Raw genomic sequence first — 20,683 nt, forward strand, 5'->3', positions numbered from 1 at the left:
TAAGAGATATCTGCAATTATAATTGCACTAGTAATAAATCGGATTAGAGATATCTTTAAATATGATTTGACTAGTCAAAACTCCATTTAAGATATCTGTAATTACTTTATAGATATCTTCAATAGATGCGACATACATCCGCAAATGTAATTATAGATATCTCTAATTCAATTTCGGCTAGTCACAATTATAGTTTAAGATATCTGAATTGCAATTGCTCCTGGTCTAAATACTGTTGTGTGTTGCCAAGAATCAGGCGATACGATACATATCACGATACAGGGGTTGCGATACGATATGTTGTGATACACTGCGATACTGTAAGCAAGGCGATATATTGGAATATTTCTTATTTTAGGAATAGGATATATTTTTAGGATAGCTGTCATTAAGAACACACCACCATATGCAAACCTTAGCAATAAATAAATAAATAAAAATGATTTAACCAGAACACAGTGGGATCTGCATTTGCAATAATCAGTCCCTGTAACATTCAGCGTTATTGAAACACTTTTTGTGCAGTTTGAGTAAAGGGGAAAAAATAAAGTGCTTCCAGGATCCTTTAGTTAAATGTATAATACGTATAAAATGTATTTTATTAAAAAGACCATATATATATTTAGACCCTGCTTTAAAAAAAGTGACGTGACATACAGCCAAGTATGGTGACCCATACTCTGAATTCGTGCTCTGCTTTTAACCCATCCAAAGTGCACACACACTCCGTGAACACACACCCGGAGCAGTGAACACACACACACTGTGAACACACACCCGGAGCAGTGGGTATCATTTATGCTGTGGCGCCCGGGGAGCAGTTGGGGGTTCGGTGCCTTGCTCAAGGGCACCTCAGTCGTGGTATTGAAGGTGGAGAGAGCGCTGTACATGCACTCCCCCCACCTACAATTCCTGCCGACTCGAGACTCGAACTCACAACCCTTCGATTGCAAATCCGACTCTTTAACCATTAGGCCACGACTTCCCCAAGGTTCACAGTTTAAGTTTGCAATTGTAACATACAATGTCATAACATTTTGATCTGAACAAAATAATTACATCTGCTCAATATCAATAAAAAAATAAAGTGCTTACATGATTCCTAAAGGAAACACCAAGGTTCACAAACAATAAAATAAATACAGATGTTGAACCTTTCCATGTGGATTTCACAGGATTTGACACGACCATGACACGAGCACCGCCCCAACTACACAAACCGCCCCCAAAATGAGAGAAAGCTGCAGCTGCGCGGCGACCCTACCACCCGCTGCGCCCTCTTCTCTTCACACTTCTCTTCTCACAGCTTCTCTTCACACGGGACGCGCTCAGCAGAACCGATGCAGCACCCACGCCACAGTCCCGGAGTGGACGTTACTACAAAAAGCCCAAAAAAAAATAAAGTGCTTACATGATTCCTAAAGAAAAAACTGGGACGATTCTTTCCTCCTCTATTACTATCAGCGAACTATATTAACGCTAACATTAGTAGCGTGCCTTAATGCCAGTATATCCTGTCACTCAGGATTTGTTCAGAGACGAAGACTGCCTTCTAGCAGCCGGGATATAAACTCAAAACTAAACAACTGCTATAAATCTTGTATGATTTATTTATTTATTTATTTTAAATATCGATATTCCATTTTTGAGAATCGATACAGTATCGCCAAACAAAATATCGCGATACTTATGATTTATTTATTTATTTATTTTAAATATTTATGTTTTTTTTTTTAGGATATTACTCGTCATCCAGTTTTTTATATCGACTATGCATTCCGTTAGTTTTTCAAATAGGTATGGTTTCACCGGGCCGCGATGAAATATAGAGCTGAGTATCATCAGCATAACAGTGAAAGCTAACACCGTGTTTCCTGATGATATCTCCCAAGGGTAACATGTAAAGCGTGAAGAGTAACAGCCCTAGTACTGAACCTTGCGGTACTCCATGCTGCACTTGTGATCGATATGATACCTTTTCATTCACTGCTATTAACTGATGGCGGTCAGATAAGTACGATTTGAACCATGCTAATGCACTTCCATTAATGCCAACAAAGTGTTCTAGTCTATGCAAAAGAATAGTGTGGTCAATAGTGTCGAACGCAGCACTAAGATCCAATAGCACTAATAGAGAGATACAACCACGATCAGATGATAAGAGCAGGTCATTTGTAACTCTAAGGAGAGGAGTCTCAGTACTATGATACGGTCTAAATCCTGACTGGAAATCCTCACAGATGCCATTTTTCTCTAAGAAGGAATATAATTGTGAGGATACTACCTTTTCTAGTATCTTTGAAAGAAAAGGGAGATTCGAGATCGGTCTATAATTAACTAGTTCTTTGGGGTCAAGTTGTGGTTTTTTGATGAGAGGCTTAATAACAGCCAGTTTGAAGGATTTTGGGACATACCCTAATAGGTGCCCTGGAGCAAGGCACCGAACCCCCAACTGCTCCCCGGGCGCCACAGCATAAAGCCGCACCTATTTGTGTTGGTGCCAGCCACCGTTAAAAACCCAGAAAAAGAGAATTGCTATAGTGTGTGAGTTCTGACAACATGATCGATATAAAATGGTCATTTCCAGACAAAGCATTATGAAATCATGTACTTATGGTTTGTGATGCAGCTGCAGTCAGATCTAGTTCCACTTTATCTTTCAACAAATGTTTCTTTGTGACTCTCCACTGTGCCACGATTACAAAATAAAATCCTCCAACATGATCTGGGATGCCATTAAAATAAACTATCCACTTGTTCCTTACGCTGGGATCCTTCTGATATCTGTACAAAGACCTGACCGAGCTGTTTAAACTAAACACATGAAAACAACATTTAAGCTGTGAAACTTGCAGGATGTTTTAATGGTATAAAGTTCTCTTATATGCAGAAAGATCACAGCAAATTTTATTTCTCATATCATGACCCCTTTAAACAATACATGAGAAGATGAAAAAAGAACTGTTGGTAAAGGAGAAATAACAGAAGTGAAGCATAATATTAAGACTTAGATTTGGTCATACTGCGCTCAATCAACACCCAATAGAACAGAATAGAGGGAAATGATAAAGAAACTGTGTCACGTCAGATTGATCTGTCCAGGACATAGTCATGAAAAAAAAAGAAAAAAAAAAAAAAAAAATATATATATATATATATATATATATATATATATATATATATATATATATATATATATATATATATATATATATATATAAAATTACAATTATTATATTATCGTTGCTTTTGTTAAAATGATCAAAAGATGGTCAAAAGATAAATATTCAGATTTTGTCCCCAGTAGTCTATTTTATTCAAACGATTATGAACATTTTTGCATTTAGATACAGAAGAACTTTGACTGATGAATATTAAAAACAAATAAACAAAAAATCTGGATCTCCATGTCTGCCGTGCAAATCATCTGTTCCTGCTCCTCTGTCAGCATTCAGGGGGGCAGGAACAACATACAAAATATGACAGTGATAATCTCAGGTAATGATTATGTGCTGTATTCAATGTTAAAAGTGTCTAATGTGAGTTTGAATATTATTTTACGTGATCTTATAGCGATAGTGAAAGCAACAATAGATATTTTACCTCAGATCTTGAAAATAAATTAGGCTAAAGCAAACTTACGTTAAAACTGTGAACTCACTGCGAACTAACATCCATAAAAACATAATATCACTCACTCTCTCAAAACTGTTCAGTCCATTCACATTTGAAATATTTTCAGTGTCCACTTTTCTTTACTTAACACTCGCAATGTTTTTGCTGTCACATCTTATCTACACCGAACGCGACAAAGCATTGCACATCATCTGAACTTTGTGTCAGCGCGTCATGAATGGATCGAGTCAGCAGAGTTCTGTCGCGCGAGCTGCGCGCATCAGTGTAGACCGCGTCACTGATTATAAGTTCTATTGTTTTCTGTTGCGTCACGCCGTGCCTCTCGTGTCCGGTGTAGACACAATGTAAGCTAATGTCGCTTTCTCATTCTGCGTTTGAATTTTCATGCCACATTATTTGAAATTAGCGCAGGCCAAACATATTTCTCTCTCTTACTCAAGAGGAAGAAGAAGAAGAAGCCGCGCCCGGCCCCACCGCCAGAGGGAGACAGCGACACTTCACCGAATAAACAGAGAAAACTCGCATGATTTTTACTAAACATTTCATTTATTGAAGAAACCGACTGTTCGACACGGGAGTAATTAAGGTAAACATAATTTCAGGCAACTCTAACTGTAATCTATTATAATATAAGTCCATAACAATAACAGTTTGTAATATAGATAAGCAGTGCTTCTGCGTGTACATCGTGAGATTTGAGCGTTGTGCTTCATCGCTATCACACCAAACCATTAATCATCACTTAAACACTGTTTACTGATTCCGCGGTGAACCAACGATATGCAGCTATTTCATCATAATCCATCAATATAATATCAGAATGATTCAAATAATGGATTTTTAATCAGAGATTTAATCAGAATTCTGTTCAGCACACGTTCAACTAATAAAACAGCTAAACTGTGTTGTCAAATGTTAGTGGTGATAGTTAGAAGACAGAATATACTGAGGTTTAGTACTGTGACTCTAGAAGCATGTGTGTTTGACCAGCAGATGACACTAATGCCAGTCTTTCCATGTGGTGAATTATGTTTCAAAGGGTTTATTTCAGTTGATTGAAAGAAATACTTGTTTGTCTCGTCTCTAAAGCAATCTAGATGCATCTTCTTATTAGGGACGCATATCCAAACAATAAATGCTTTTAATTTTCACTACATGAACACCAAGCCTCAACACTGTGACGAACTCATGTTCAAGTTCATTTCAGCTTATTTTTATTGCAGTGAGATTTTTGAAGGCAAAAATGAGAGCAAAACCCATATTCTAGTCTACGCAGAGTATAAAAATAGAAGAACAGCATTCTTGAGATGCCTGTCGTTGGTCCCTCCCCGAGTCTGACCAGAACCAGAGCGATGAAACACACGAGAAACACACTCGACTTTACCAATAAACACAGCATGGAGAAAAACAGCAGCTTCTGAGATCCAAGTCATAAGACAGTACAGCAGCTGCACAGGTGAGTAATATAGAAAATCTGTTGTTTTGTTCAGTTCAGATAGTGAATGCTGTTAGACAATCATTTAAACTAATATCTTTGAATCTAATATCTGCTAAAATCACATTTCAAAACATCAGACACTATTGCTATTACTACTCTTTTCTTCTAGCTTCTCACAGTAAAACACTTTATTTCAGTTACAGTGGATTTACTTACTACTGGTTAATTACTAAAACATATTTTTTAATAATTTATAATATTGTGATAATTGTTTGCAAAATCTTTGCCGCAATATCAAGTTATACATCGCACTGAAACAGCCGCACAGAGAGTGTTTCAAACGTATTGTTTTTCTTCAGAAGATCTGGCTGCTTATTTTCATCACAGTCTTTCATCAGGAAGATAACGATGATGTCCGTGTGCAGTAGATTTACGCCGCGAGGCGTATGTGATACAGTAATGCAGTGCTTTTTCACAGCTCTGTGTATTATTAGGATATTCAATATAATCATGATGATCATAATAGATAGAATACTACATATTCAAATTAATGTTTATTAAACAGATTTCAATATAACATGATATTTAAATGGGGAGGGTTCCAAAAATAAACCGTATAGGACTTAAAAATAACACAGGTCTGCGTCTTGAACTAAAATCTGCTGAGCATATAAAAGTTTGCAAAGGAGTGAAAAAGAAAACACATTCAAATACATTATTTATTGTTAAAGAACTTTACTCAGACACAAGTTTTTAAATAAAAAAGCTTTTTCATAAAAGCTGTCATTTTCTGTGGCTGTTTGCAGTAAACCCTCCACAAATTTATCAGAAAACATCTGATTTCTGGCCATAATTCAAACCTTGAAATGATTAGACATAAAAATTATGTCTTCAGAATGATTGAAACGTGTGAGAGTTGTAATCTGGCACAGGAATCAAGTCTTTGTGGCAGTTTTTTCTGCTGATTAAGGGAGAATATAAGACTTCTTCACCTTGCTAATTGTTGTTGACAGGAAAACTCCTATGAAATATATCATATTTTGTGAGGAAATGTGATATGCTCCAGCAAAGCAGGCAATAATTTTAGAATGAACACTCCAATAATTACTGGATTTCATTCAGTAAATATGATGCAGGGTGGTGTAATCAATGCGGATCTTATTCAGTCATGTAATGTGTATAATTTAAAAAAAATTTATCACTATAACATTGATTTTATAATGCTGTGTCACATTTTGCTAATAATTTTAATATATTGTAAATATATATATATAGGCTAAATAATTTTTGGACTTGATGTTTTATCCTAGTAGATAGAAAAGCTGAATGCGAGCCCTGGTACCTTGCTTTATTTAAGGGAATGAGAAATTAAGGAATCATTAATTCTAAAAATTCTACTCATTGTTTGCCTGCATTTGATTGCATATGTGTTTTTAAATCAAATCAGATGAATGTATAGTCCTCTAAAATACATGCACTATTGCATTGATTAGACAGGGTTAGATTAGATCAGAAGATGTGAGCAGAGAGAGACAGCGGTGCTGCTGATAATGACGGCTGGATTACTGAGGTTTAGAGAGACTCTCTGCTAATGAGGTTGGCTGCATTCATGTGAGTTGGGAATAAAAGCGTTTAACAGGAGCAGATGAGACTTTCACAAACCTTTGCACTGCAAGACCTAATGCACAGAATATATTTTATATCACAATATTTTGACAGATAATGTTAATATAAATGCACACTATAACACTGTGGGCTGACAACAGCACAACTGAATGCTTCTGCTTTGTACTAGTAGTTTTGTATTAATTTGTTTAACACAAACACCTTGGAATATAAGAAGAAAACACTAAAGATATAACGATATGTTTTTAGAAGAAGAAATATGTTGAAGGAACTGATTCAAATGAGCTCTGATATACTGAACCTTTTTGTTAGCGGGTTAATTAGCTCACTCAGATGCATCCTGCAGTCAGAGGAATCTTAATTATGAGATGTTATTTGTGCATCACAGTATCAAAACAAAGGCACACTGACATTCACTCTAATCGTGATGAATGTCAGCGAGCGTGTTTCATGCTGATACACCCCAGCAGCTCATGAATACAAGAGAAAAACAGGAAAACAGCAGGAGGAGCAGGAGAGGTGAAGAACCAGAAATGAAAGAGTGTGTTGCAGAGGAGATATTCTGCATCACACTGCTGTAATCACTAGATAAGAGAAGATGTGAGATACAGAGAAGCTGTGTTGAAGGAAGATGGCGAGCAGCGGAAGATGATTGGATGAGCAGTGAGGAGGCGTGGCCGGAGTCTGAATGATTTGTGCGACAGTTACTGGAGAAAGAGAGAGGCGAGAGACTGTGCATTCAGAACGTGTGTGTGAGTGTGTGTGTGTTTGAGGGGGTGTATGAGCACAGGAATAATCAGGAGAGACACAGAGAGACGGGGCGGTGTGGATGCTGTTCTGCGGTAGCTGTTGGGTTTTTCATCCCGTGAGGATCAGTCTCTGCTTTATACCTGGAACGAGCAGCACTTGACGCAGCGGAGGACAGAAGAGGGTCGAAGGAGTGAAGCTGTTAACACTCGGTCGGACCTCTGAATCCTGAAGAAAACATTCACAGCCGAGAGGAACAAAGACGCAGAGGTAGAGGAAGAAGCATCAAGAAGCGGTATGGATAAGGGATGTCGAATTTAAGGAGAGAAACTGACTGTAGGTTTGCCAGAAAATGAGAAGCAGGATAAGGGACAGGATGAAGAGATGATGCACTGGGGCAAAACTGAAGACTGAAACCTTGACTGGCAAAGCAGGACAAGCCTCTGTGTATTATAAAGCGTGTTTGTTCATCTGTATTCATCTGTTCATTCATGCTGTCTGGGAAACCTTCAGATGATTTGGAGGTCAAGAAAATACTGGATTTTTTTGCATGGTCCAGCCGTGAGCAGGACTTCTCATTGCTCCCCTAGTAGATGTCCAACAGGACAAGGGTTGTTTATTTGCCAGGAGGCCAGAGGCATGAGTGCCAGCATGCACTTGTCAGAAATGAATCGGGTTAAATGCATGGTTGTAAAGAGGTTAACTGCTATGCATCATTGTGGTGAGACATCTTCCCTAATGAAGCATCATTAGAGCACATATGCCATTGATTGAGGCTCAAGAAAGGATTAATTGCATTGCAGGAAATTACTGAAGTGCATCTGAAAGATATTGAATCTGCAGTTTAAAGTGATTAGACTGCTAAGGACTGTGGGTGACTTTATCGCTACACTTCCTAACGTTTGCCTTGCAGACCAAAGACCGCTGACTTCTATTTAAAAACTGTATACCCCAACTCATCAATAAATAAATAATAATGGCCATGCTGTAAGGGTTGTGGGCTTGTGCTTTCCAACTTGCCATCTTATCACTTTTCTTACTTTGTGACTTCAGTCTTGTAAAAGTGGGGATCATTTGGCCCCTGGGGGTCCGGGCTGCGGCCCCGGCCCCGGGCCCCAAACCAAAAATGCGTCGCTCAAGTACAGATGAAACCCCGTACCGCCGGAGTCCCTCTCTGGACAGCAAGGGCTCGCCGCCTCTGCGCTACAGCGGGGAGTACGAGTACCACAGCTCGCCCTTCGTCTTCGGCCTTCGTACCACACCGGGCTCAAAGAAAGCTACAGCCAGCTACACCACCGCACAGGGCCGGAAATATGTAGTGTTTTACCTCGACCTGTCCTTCATCTTTCTTCTAGAGCTGCGGCGCTGCAGGATGGCCGAGGGCTGCCTGAGGGCCCTGAGATACGGGATGGTTTTCTTCAATCTGCTCTTCTGGGTGAGTCTGATTCCTCTACATTTCATCTCTGCTCTTATTCTGTTCAAATGGCTCTGCTTGAGGGAGAATATTAAAGAAATAGTTCACTAAGTCAGTTCAGTATTTATTCATGTCGTCCAAAACCTGAATCATAATAAAAAATCTTAATTTCCTATAGTGCCTTTGAATGTTACATCTCAAAGTGCTTTACATACACAAGTAAAACAACAAAGTACATCATATGAAGATTATAAAATAAGCAAGAAAAGAAAACATTCATTCAAAACACTAAAAAATCAAATAACATAGAATTAACACCAAAAATTGAAACAAGTTTTAAGGTGAGGTTTAAAAATGCTAAGAGATTTCACTTGATTTTTCTCAGTAGGTAAGGAGTCCCATAGTTTTGGAGCTAGCGAAACAAAAAAGGCTGATCTCCCATTGATCTTAAACAGGTTGACAGAAGAGTTAACAGACCAGTTGCAGATGAGCGAAGATCATATCGATTTAAAAGCTCAGACAAATATTGAGGTACCAGACCATGCAAAACCTTAAAAGTAATCATCAGGATTTTAAAATCTACCCTAAACCTAACAGGTAGGTAATGCAAGGACTCCAAGATAGGAGTGATATGATCTCATACTAGTTCAGTTAGGATTCTAGCAGCCGAGTTTTGCATGTCCTGCAATTTGTTTAGAGTAGGATTTGAAACCCCGACCAACAAGGCATTGCAATAGTTAATATGGGAAAATACAAAAGTGTTAAAAAAAAAAGTGACGAGACATACAGCAAAGTATGGTGACCCATACTAAATGTTAGATCACCCCCAGATTTTTTAGTTTTGTCCGATACTCCATGATAGAACCATCGACAGTTAAAGTAACCAACCCCGCTTTACGCTATTGATGGGGTGAGCCAATGAGCATGATCTCAATCTTTTCACTGTTAAGACAAAGAAAATTTTACAACATCCATTCTAGCCTCGTGGACAGCATGCTGACATATAGCACTGTTACGCTTCGGGTCCTGATCACACCCCCTCCTCTCTCTCCCACTTCACTTCATGTCTAATAACAGTACTATCATAATAAAGCAAAACAAAAAAAAAACACACACACCCACACACAAAATACATTGAGAAATAAAATCCACTGTATCATCAGGTTCTGAATGTATTTAAATTTGAGGGTGTGTTCACACCTGTCTTGTTTGGTTCGACTGAATCAAACTCAAGTGTGTTTCCCTTGGTGCAGATCTTTTGAGGTACATCAGGGCTGTCCAGTCCTGTTCTGGAGATCTGACTTCCTGCAAAATTCAGGGCCAACCCTGATTTATCACACCTGAACCAGCTAATAGAGACCCTCAGGAACACTTCAGGTGTGTTTGATCTGGGTTGGAATGGATCTCCAAGGCTCTACAATATGTTCATACTCTTATGTTTTTTTTTTTTTTTTTTTTTTTTTTTTTTAATTATGGCATTTAGAATCAGTTGTCTTTGTTGTTTGCTGCCACTGTCATTTTCTCACTGGTATCACACAGTGCTGTTGAATATATATTTCAGAAATAATAACCCTTCCTGCATAAGAAGAATGTCAGTAAACGTGAAGCATAGCGATATCAGCTCTGCTCACACTGCTTCTGCTACAACTGTGTTTTTATGTGAGAGTGTGTGTGTGTGAGAGAGAATGTGTGTGTGTGAGAATGTGTTTGTGTGTGTGACAGTGTGTCTATACGTGAATAGAACAGTAATAGCGTATGTCAGGTGAGCTGGTGTATTTTCCTCTCTGCTGACTGCATCTCTGGACGTGGTCTGTGCTCTGAAGCGTCTTTGCTGTTTGGAACAGCTGATCTGTGTTGGACAACCTGAATTCTTATTTTGTTCACACTAACTGTAATGTGTTGTGAGGAATAGCACATTTCAATTTTTTTACCATATTCAATTTATATAACACAATTTTTCCATTTGTTCTCGATTTTTTTTCTTCCTTTTTTTTTGCTACCTACCTATGAAAAACATTTGGATAGGAAAGTTATTGTTACAAAGTGCAAACACATTGTTCACTGCAAAATCAACACTAGTTATATCACACTAGTGATCTGGGCATAATGACTACTTACTGCTTTTTTCTAGATGTGTACCAAAGGAACATTAAAAATAGTATTAACTTGAATTTGCCCCAAGTAAAAACATTAAATAATAAAATATTAAAATTACACAAAAATCTTCATACATGGTTGTTGTTGCAGTGACAAATTAAGTTCTCTGAAGAACAAAGAAACATGACATAGATGGTTGGTCTATTAATTTGCATTTACAGGACTTAATGCACAGATTTGTTTTGAAATACAGTATAAGATTCCCTTCCATTACCATGGTTATTATTATCAATAACTGTATTTTTTAGATTCATTTCTGCATTTAATTAGAGCTGTCAATCAAGAAACTTTGCAGTGTTGCTAGCTGCCTTTGCAATCAGTGAATCTGTCACTCACTTCAGCACATGTGGTAAATAGAAACCCTTGAAGATCTTCACAAAATTTTTAAACAGAAGATTAAAATCAGCGTCTATCAGCCATCAGCCTGTGAGATGTGAGTGAAATGGTCTTTATAAGGAAAACATTTAACATTATCGCAATATACACAATATTCCCTAATTTTATATCATCAGCAAAAATATTGTGTTTATATTGATAATATTCAATATATCGGCCATTCCTAACAGATTACGGTTGAAATCTCCTGATCATGTGATCAGATCACCCAAATCCATTTAATGGCAGGTGAAAATAAGTATGTTTTTTTTTTTTTTGATGCTGTAATTTTTTTTTGTTGTTGTTTTTTTTTTTTTATGTTGTTGTGGTTGGGGTGTTGAGTTGAGGAACAGGTGGAAATAAGGCTGTCTTTGATTTTAGGCACAATTACACACACACACACACACACACACACACACACACACTCACTCACTCACTAAACACAATTACACACACACACACACACACACTCACTCACTAAACACAATTACACACACACACACACACACACTCACTCACTCACTCACTAAACACACACACACACACACACACACACACACACACACACACACACACACACACACACACACACACACACTCACTCACTCACTCACTCACTAAACACAATTACACACACACACACACACACACACACACACACACTCATTAAACACAATTACACACACACACACACACACACACACACACTCACTCACTCACTAAACACAATTACACACACACAAACACACTCACTAAACACACTCAAACACACTAACCACACACAAACACACGCACACACACATTAACCACACACACACACACGCACACACAAACACTCACTAAACACACTCAAAAAAAATACACAAACTCAATCACTCACCAAACACACTTATACACACACACACGAAAAACACAAACAGCACACAACAACACATTCACACGAACACAAACAACACACACACACACACACACACACTCGCTAAACACACTTACACACACACAGCACACAACAACACATTCACACAAACACAAACAACACACTTAAGGTTAACTCTGGTTGTGTAGTCCAATCTAAACTCCTGCAAGGCATGGCTTGTTTACCTCTAAAAGCAGTTTCTGAAACACTTCCACTCAAGAATAAGCAGTCATTTTGTCCACTCTGTGTAATTATACCTCATTGTCTAAAACCATGTCCGTCAACACCCTTAGTTAAGGTAAATGTGATATAAAGAGCAACTAGTGTCAAAATCATATAGTAAACAGGACAAATTTAATGTCACTACACAAACGTTAGCAGGGTAAAAATATTCTGGTGTTTCTAATGAAAGAACACTGGCTAGTTCTGTTTAAAAATAACACCAAATACAGCACATCTAACCGCAGAGACATGCGTCATATTTATATTTGGCTGGAGCTGTGTGACCTTGAAGTTGAAAAAGGGTTGAAAAAAGACAAATAAAACAAACATCATCCCACTTCAACCACTTTTATTTCCAGCAAATTTCTTAAAATGTGTAAATATTTGTTATGAACATAAAAAGATTCAAAAACTAAAACTGACCAGGTCTTATGGAAATGATGAGCAGAAATGGGGTTCAGAATCAGAAATGCACTTACCAAAAAGAAGTATACTATAAGTTTATTTTATTATTTTATTAAGTTTATAAAGTAAAGTTCAAGTATATTTTTAAGTATACTTAATGTAGTATACTTGTAAGTGTACTATTTCAATACTCCTTGGAACTAAATTGGCCCACTTTCTAGTATATAAAAGTATACTTTTAAGTATACTTTAAGTATAACAGTAGCAAACTTTGAGTACACAACTAGTTTACATCTATGTTTGTAGTTTGTACTGCAACTATACTAAAAGTGAACTTACAGGTATACTGATAGTTTAATAATTAAATACTTGTAGCATTTTTAGTACACTTTGAAGTATAGTCTCAGCAAACTAATAGTTTAGTAGTTTTATACTGCAAGTGCACACGTAAGTTCTTTAAGTGAACTTTACATCATACTTTAAGTATACTACTATGTCCCTATTTAGGTTTTAATATGTATATATTTTGTTGTATGAATATCTGAACATACAAAACATCAAAAGAAAGTACAAAAAACATGTAAACAAAAATATTTTATTTTAGCTTTAGGCATTCTTTTTTATAAAGATTTGAATGTGGGTAAGTTTCATAAATAAAAAATAAAGATATAAATAAACAACATTTTAAACAGAAAGCTGAAAAAGAAAGACTATGAATTGGATTCAGAATGATAATCAAAATGTAGATGGAGTCCAAAAGCTTGACAATTATTATTACCTCTTCATTGGTCAACGTTACACAATTTTGATGCTGTTTTGTGTCTGATGATCATGTTAGATAACGTGTGAAAGCAGCTGTTGTTTTTCGGTTTCTTCTTCGCTGTTTCCGTGTTTTGGAAATTCTGTGCAGAAGATGTGTACTAGCGCCCTCTACTGTATAACAATGAAAACATTCTCGGAACACAAGTAGGCTATAGCTCAAATAAATGTAGACTTTTTCTAAGTATAAATCAAGTATACTTAAATTTAATTTTTAGTATATTTCTGAGAAGTACATAAAAAGTAGACTGAAAGTATACTTTCCTATTTTTTAGTTAAAAAGAAGTAACGTAAGGGTGGCAGTGAGTATCAGATCATCTCATCCTCGTGGACATAGATCTGACAGATCTTTCTGTGTTTCTCCAGTCATCTACTGGTTTTTGTGTGGGGTTTTCAATCTGTCTGTGTCCCTGCAGCACTGTCTTCTGGGGCCGGTTGCATAAAATGCTTAGAATAGTCCTATACTTAGTCATTTTTATTTCTCTGTAATACTGGTCATAACTTTTTTTATTTATTTATTTATTTATTTAATTTATTTATTTATTTTTTTTTTTTTATTCAGTTACATAAAAACAGATTAGTCAAATTTGGAAATGAAAATTAAGACTGATTAACTCTTGGCTAACTGCTAGCTGGTCAGACTAGTTCTTAAGTCTTAACACAGAGGCCTAACATAGTTTATGCAACTAACCCTGGTGTTTTTAAAGTCTGTAGAAAGGTTATTGTCATCTTTAAGTGATTGTAACTGACCTTAATCACCTACTGTCTGTGAGCAATTAAGGGCTTTTCACATTTGAACTAGTTAACCCTGCGTCCTTCTAAAAGTTTCACACTGCTCATACTTTACCTGGGGTTAACAAATGTGTATTCCTAATCTGGGGTTAGCTACATAAACATACACTGTGGGATTTCCATCTGATTTTGTAGGACTCTTTCTTGAGTCAGGCATAATTTCAGCAGTGATGAGGCGGCAACGAGCGGCGGTCAGATGGCTGGATGAATCTCTGACATGTCCCTAACCCTAACATGTTTGTTTGGCCTGTATAGATTAAGCAGTCAAGATTATCTCGACACAGAGTGAGCACATCAATCCTGAGCTCTGGCTTGACATCGGATGCGATTTATTCGTACAGTGAGAGAAACTGTACAGTGTATGCTGGCTTTACATAGCCACAATGTTAAAGCTGTTTTTAAAAACTAGTCTGACCAACTATCAGTAGACAATGGATGTATAACAAGTTATGACCAGCCTTGAAGAGAGTTTTTAAGACTAGTCTAAACAGTTTATGCAGCCGGTCCCAGATGTTTAACACACTAGATTCTTAATGGCACAATATGTATGATTTTTCTATTAAAATATCCAAAAACCACTAGAACAGTGTTATATATTTTGCTGACTTGTGTACTTACATTATGCCAAATGTTTTGAAGAATGTTTAAATCCAGAGAAATAAGCAATTTTAACTAGTAACACGGACCGTGTCCATAGTGTAATTGTGTATTTTGACTATTAAGTCGTAACGTGTCGATTTCAGGGTTTTTTTTGTAGAAAGCATGGAAACACCAAAGACGCTTTAATATGTTGTGCGTTTTAATAGACAGGTGACGACCGCACAGAATATCGTTATAACAGAACTTTCAAATGTATCCAGTATGATAAAACAGCGCTGCTTTCCCCCACATCCGCACGACCGGAAGGAGTGGAAGCGGTCGACTGTGGCATAATAAAAGCTCCGCTGCTTTCGAGCCAAGTGTCGAGCTCGTTCAGCCTCGTTTCACTTCGGTGGCTTTCAGTCTCACCCTGCTTCATTCTGCTACGTCAATAAATCATTAGCTCATCCATGAACATGATTTCTGCCCGGGTACCTTCGGATTGCATCCACTGTGGGGAAGAAGACCACAACTCCCATGATTCCACACTCAGCATCAAACTATGCTACCTGGTCTTTGTTTCTTTGAATATGCGCCCTCCAGTGGGCAAAAATTACATAGTGTGCCATTAACCCTGGGTTAATGTCTTTATTTGCACATTTGTGCTGTCAGAGTCATTGATTGGATGAACACAGCATGTGACCTGTTTTCATAACACCTATAGTGTGTATTCTCATTTTATATATTGCCCTGTTTTGTTTTGTTTTTTTAATTCCCTGAATGGACTTTTTAGACTATAAAGGTAAAAATAAAACTCTCTTTTTCACTTTTTCATCACCCCTTGACTTTTTTCCCCTCAAACACTGAAACTACCGTCTATGTAATGCGCTGTGTTTCCGCAACGGCACAAATGCTAAGGGTGTAACGTTAAAGTTAGAAAGAGTTCATGTTATCGTTGGAGTACAGTATATTATCTCATCAAATTGCTCTAATGAACTTTAGTAGATGAAAAAATGGAGAAATCTAAATACTGAGAGAAATGATTAACTGCTTGAACTCTGATGATGTTACAGCACAGTCGACCATTGAAAGGCTCGATAATAAATCTTAGAAAATATGAAAGTCAATCCATGAGGCACCAATGCGTTTAACGTGTCAGAAAAATGAGAGTGAAGGAAAAAGGAAAAATACAAAAGAGGAACAAAAGCACAGCACTGAGACAGTGGAGGCTCATCCTGCAATCTAAATATAGTGATAATGGCTGTTGTATGGCCTAAAAAATACAGCATCTTACATTTCTCTTATTAATAAGGCCGCTGTCAGTATCGCCATGGCAACTATTTTTCATTCAAGTATTTCCCAGTCGCTCATGTGAGTGCAAGTAAACTGAAGCATTTGTGCTGTGGCAGTTTTATAATCTACAGATCATTCAAGCCCTGATTTTTATCCTGAATTATGAATAATTAGCCTGCAGTCATTTCCACTGGAATATCACTAGTTTTCTCTTATTCTTCATCATTCGGTACCATGACAGATGATTCTTTGGGGTGAAGGCATTATGGTTTCTTTTGTTTTGTTGGATCACATGAAAAGAATCACATTGTGCAAACCTGTGAATGTGAACCGGAGAACACAGATGCTGTCATGACCTTACTGCATTAATAGAAAATCAGATAATATAAACATTTTCAGTATGAAGTATTCTTCAAGTTATAATTGTAACAGTATTTTGTGCAGTGATATTTCTGATGCATCCATGCACACTTACTGAGCAGGACTGGACTAAAGACGATCCTCACTCAGATACAGTCCTCCGTTTGTGTTATTAATCCAATATCCTGAAATGTTCAATTTGAAGGTAAAGCAGGAATAAAACATCCTCTCTAAACAAGACTATTGGATGCTGTTCTGTACCCGTAACTGTTATGCATTTAATATCTCTGTGACTTTTAACCCAACTGGAAATGGTTTGATGGCTAATATGAAAAGCAGAGGGGAAAGAGAAGATCCCTGTCTATATCCTCTAGATGAATGAATGATTTTGACACATTATTATTGTTCAGGACTTCAGCTATGACAGCTCAAATGTGACATTTCCGTTTACATTATAATCACTGGCTACGTTTACATGCACACTTTTTGGTTCAATCGGACTGAATTCATTACGATTGATGAATCTGATTGTAGTGTTTACATGAACGCTAAATAAAGTGATCGGATTGATGTGCACGTTTATATGTCACAAGCATCAAATCGGAATAGATTTTTTTTGACATGCGCACACTGCTCAAATAGTGAAAGTGAAAGTGAAACATGAACGTGACATATAGATAATATCGAGTTTCTCACTGTTTGCACATAATAACCACTCTCCTACATGGTTTATTTATTTGTTTTTAACATCAGAATTAATATTTACCCATTTATGGATAAATATACATATAAGCCGCTGTGCTGTGCCCCTCCCCGCACCCAAACCGGGTCGCCTGTGGATGAGTATCCAAAACAAGGTCGTCCTGCTCCACTTCACAGTTGCCGAGTGAAAGGAGAGTTTTATAATGACAGGACAAGCATTTATACAACACTTTATTCAAAAGGAAGAGCCGCTCTTTCGTGCGTCATACGTCATTACATTATTTCTGTGTCATTGCACATGCGCAGTTCTTTCAGTTTCGTGGTTCAATCCGATCGAGCGTTTACATGCACTCTCAATCGTATTAGAAGAGGAATAAACCACCCCCTTCAATCCGATCGAAATTTCATTCCAATCGAGGTCAATCGGATCGATTAAGATGTTTATATGAACATTTTTCAATCCGATTGAGCCTTCAAATGGATTATTTGGGTGCATGTAAACGTAGCCACTGATATACGAGCATGATCAGAAACAAACGTCCAAATCTGACGTGAAAATATTTATTCAGAATTTTGTGACAATATTATGCAGGCAAATGAAACCACTCCAATCGCACGCATTTTAAACACTCATAGCATCATCTTTTCTGTCCTTTGCGAGCTAGTTGTAGAGTATTGTTGAGTTTACTGCAGCTCAAAACAAAATCTGTTCATAAGTCTGTCTAAAGTTCATGTCTAAAGTTCAGCTAAATGGTAAAGTGTCCCTCCAACATTCAGATGTACTGGTTACAGTGTAATGTACACATATATACATGAACAATGATTATGTTAACATATTTGCAATGTAAGCATCATAACAGGTCAAGTCACGTTTATTTCTACAGCAATTTATACAATTGTCTAAGCTTCACAGAAATAGACAGGAAAAACACAGAATTGGTGATGCAAACTTTAACAAGTATGAGACAAATTCACATTCAGCAGTGAACCAACTGAAGACAGTAGAGTCATCATTCAGATCAATTCATTAATCTGAACTGAACCAACAGTGTGAAGGTCATCATTTTTAAAAGTGTTAAATTAAGCTATAAAGCAGTGCTATAGAAGATCAGTTCAGTTAAAGTTCTGTGTTGATTTTAAGATTTTGCTCTTTGTTTTTAAAGCTCTACATGGTTGTGCTCCCCAGTCTATTTGTAATCTTCTCATTCTGCATTCCACCTCTAGATCTTTTCGGTCATCGAGCCGATTTCTCCTCTCTGTCCCTCGTTCACATTTTAAAATTAAGGCGACTGGGCTTTTGCTGTGGCAGCTCCTAGGCTCTGGAACAGTCTTCCCCTCCATATAAGATCTTCCCCTTCTATTTCTTTGTTTAAAGGGGTCATATGATGCTGCTAAAAAGTACATTATTTTGTGTATTTGGTGTAATGAAATGTTTATGTGGTTTAAGTTTAAAAAAACATTATTTTCCATATAATGTACACTATTCTTTCTCCTCTATGCCCCGCCTTCTGAAACTCATTGATTTTTACAAAGCTCATTGTTCTGAAATGCGAGGTGTGCTCTGATTGGCCAGCTATCCAGTGTGTTGTGATTTGTCGAATGCCTCAAGTGTGTGACGGAAATGTTACGCCCCTTAACATACTATGCCGTCTTCCAGCTGCTCTGCTCGTGCACATCCCATCATCAGTTCTCTTTTAGCAGTTCAGTCAATGTACTGTTAGGAGTAACTGAATAACTCGGGATATTTCGCGTCAGAGGGAGTGAAAGGCACATTTATAAACCGAATAACTTAAGTTATTTGTGGATTAGTGCGTACTGGAGACGTGAACCGTTTCAAACGACTCAGTTCGATTTGGTGAACTGGTTCGACCGGTTAAATAAAGGGTTCGTTCGTGATCTGGACATCACTAGATGAGACAAAACCAATAAAACCCATTACAAATGAGGCAGTTGTTGCATCCAGTGGGGACATAATTACTGATTATAATGACTTATATTGTCTTTTTACGCATTGTGTTGCATATTGTGCTGTGTAAACATAAAACCATTGTCTGCATTTGTGATCTGAGAAACAACAAACAACAAGCCTACTCTACACTGCTCAAAACTCAAGTTTAAATCATCATTGGCAAATTATTTAAATATAAAAAAACGGACTTACAGGCTGTGAGTCAGAAGCGCCAGACTGTCCTTGCAAAGTTTGAACTTCCCAACTTTAACAATCAGTAATTATGTCCCCACTGGATGCAACAAATGCCTGATTTGTAATGGGTTTTATTGGTTTTGTCTCATTTAGTGATGTCCGGATCATGAACGAACCCTTTATTTAATGTTACATTAGATTTAGTCATTTTGCAGACGCTTTTATCCAAAGCGACTTACAATTGGGGGATACATAAAGTGATTCTTCTTAAAGAGGCAAACAGACACAGGAAGTGGTTGTAATACCAAGTTTTAGACATTGTTCAAATAAATACAAGCTAGAAAGAGAAGGAATAAATAAAGAGAAAGACATATTTTTTTTTTTTTATTTTTTTTTTTTTATGATGATGAAATCAAGTAGTTTACGAAGAGATGAGTTTTCAGCTGTCGTTTGAAAATTGTTAGGGATTCCGCATTCCGGATAGGAATACGAACTTTATAGAAACAGCCGTTGTGCAACAGATGCATTGTAGGCTACTGGTTCAGGAAACAGTCCTCATCCTCCATAAAATGTGCAGCACACATTTTAATATTTGGGTTGGACTGTTTTGGAACAGTGTTAAAATACACAGTTTCCAAAACATGGCAGTGGCGGCAACAGAGAGAATTAAAGTTACGCCTCCTTTCTTTGCGTGAACATTTGGGCGGCATTATGCAAATCTTCCCACTAGTGAAGTAGATGTGGGGGTGTGTTAGAATGAGCCATTTTAGGAGGGTGTGGTTGACTCTTAACTTTTAGTCTTTGCAACTTTACAGATCTTCTTTATGCACCAAGGGCTTGTAACACTCCAAAGAGAAAGGAAGAATTGAAATCGCATCATATGACCCCTTTAAATCCTCTTTAAAAACCCATTTTTATTCTGTATGTTTTAATTCTGTTTGAGTGTGTAAAATTTTATTAGTCCCTTTGTCTGTTTTGATTGGGTATGTTTTTACTTTGTTTTATATTTGTTGTACAGCACTTTGGTTGCAACTCCTGTTGTTTTTAAATGTGTTTTAT

At 37.2% G+C, this 20,683-nt stretch overlaps 1 protein-coding gene across 5 annotated transcripts in view; it reads left to right on the forward strand.

The window, feature by feature from the left end:
* The first annotated feature begins 3,848 nt into the window (after window positions 1-3,848).
* The window catches only part of tspan4a (tetraspanin 4a), a 61,796-nt gene continuing 44,961 nt past the window's right edge, over window positions 3,849-20,683 (forward strand). Inside the window, exons 1-3 of one of the 5 annotated variants that reach the window (XM_042743446.1) lie at window positions 3,849-3,980; window positions 4,077-4,222; window positions 8,803-8,882. In XM_042743446.1, the coding sequence (XP_042599380.1) occupies window positions 8,820-8,882 (63 nt within the window). In that variant the 5' untranslated portion in view covers window positions 3,849-3,980; window positions 4,077-4,222; window positions 8,803-8,819. Of the gene's footprint in view, window positions 4,223-4,859; window positions 5,093-7,078; window positions 8,883-20,683 lie in introns of those variants that run through there. The other 4 variants (XM_042743448.1, XM_042743445.1, XM_042743447.1 and 1 more) reach the window with 4 other exon arrangements.

The sequence above is a fragment of the Cyprinus carpio genome, chromosome B18 (genome assembly GCF_018340385.1).
Source record: "Cyprinus carpio isolate SPL01 chromosome B18, ASM1834038v1, whole genome shotgun sequence".
NCBI classification, from domain to species: domain Eukaryota; kingdom Metazoa; phylum Chordata; class Actinopteri; order Cypriniformes; family Cyprinidae; genus Cyprinus; species Cyprinus carpio.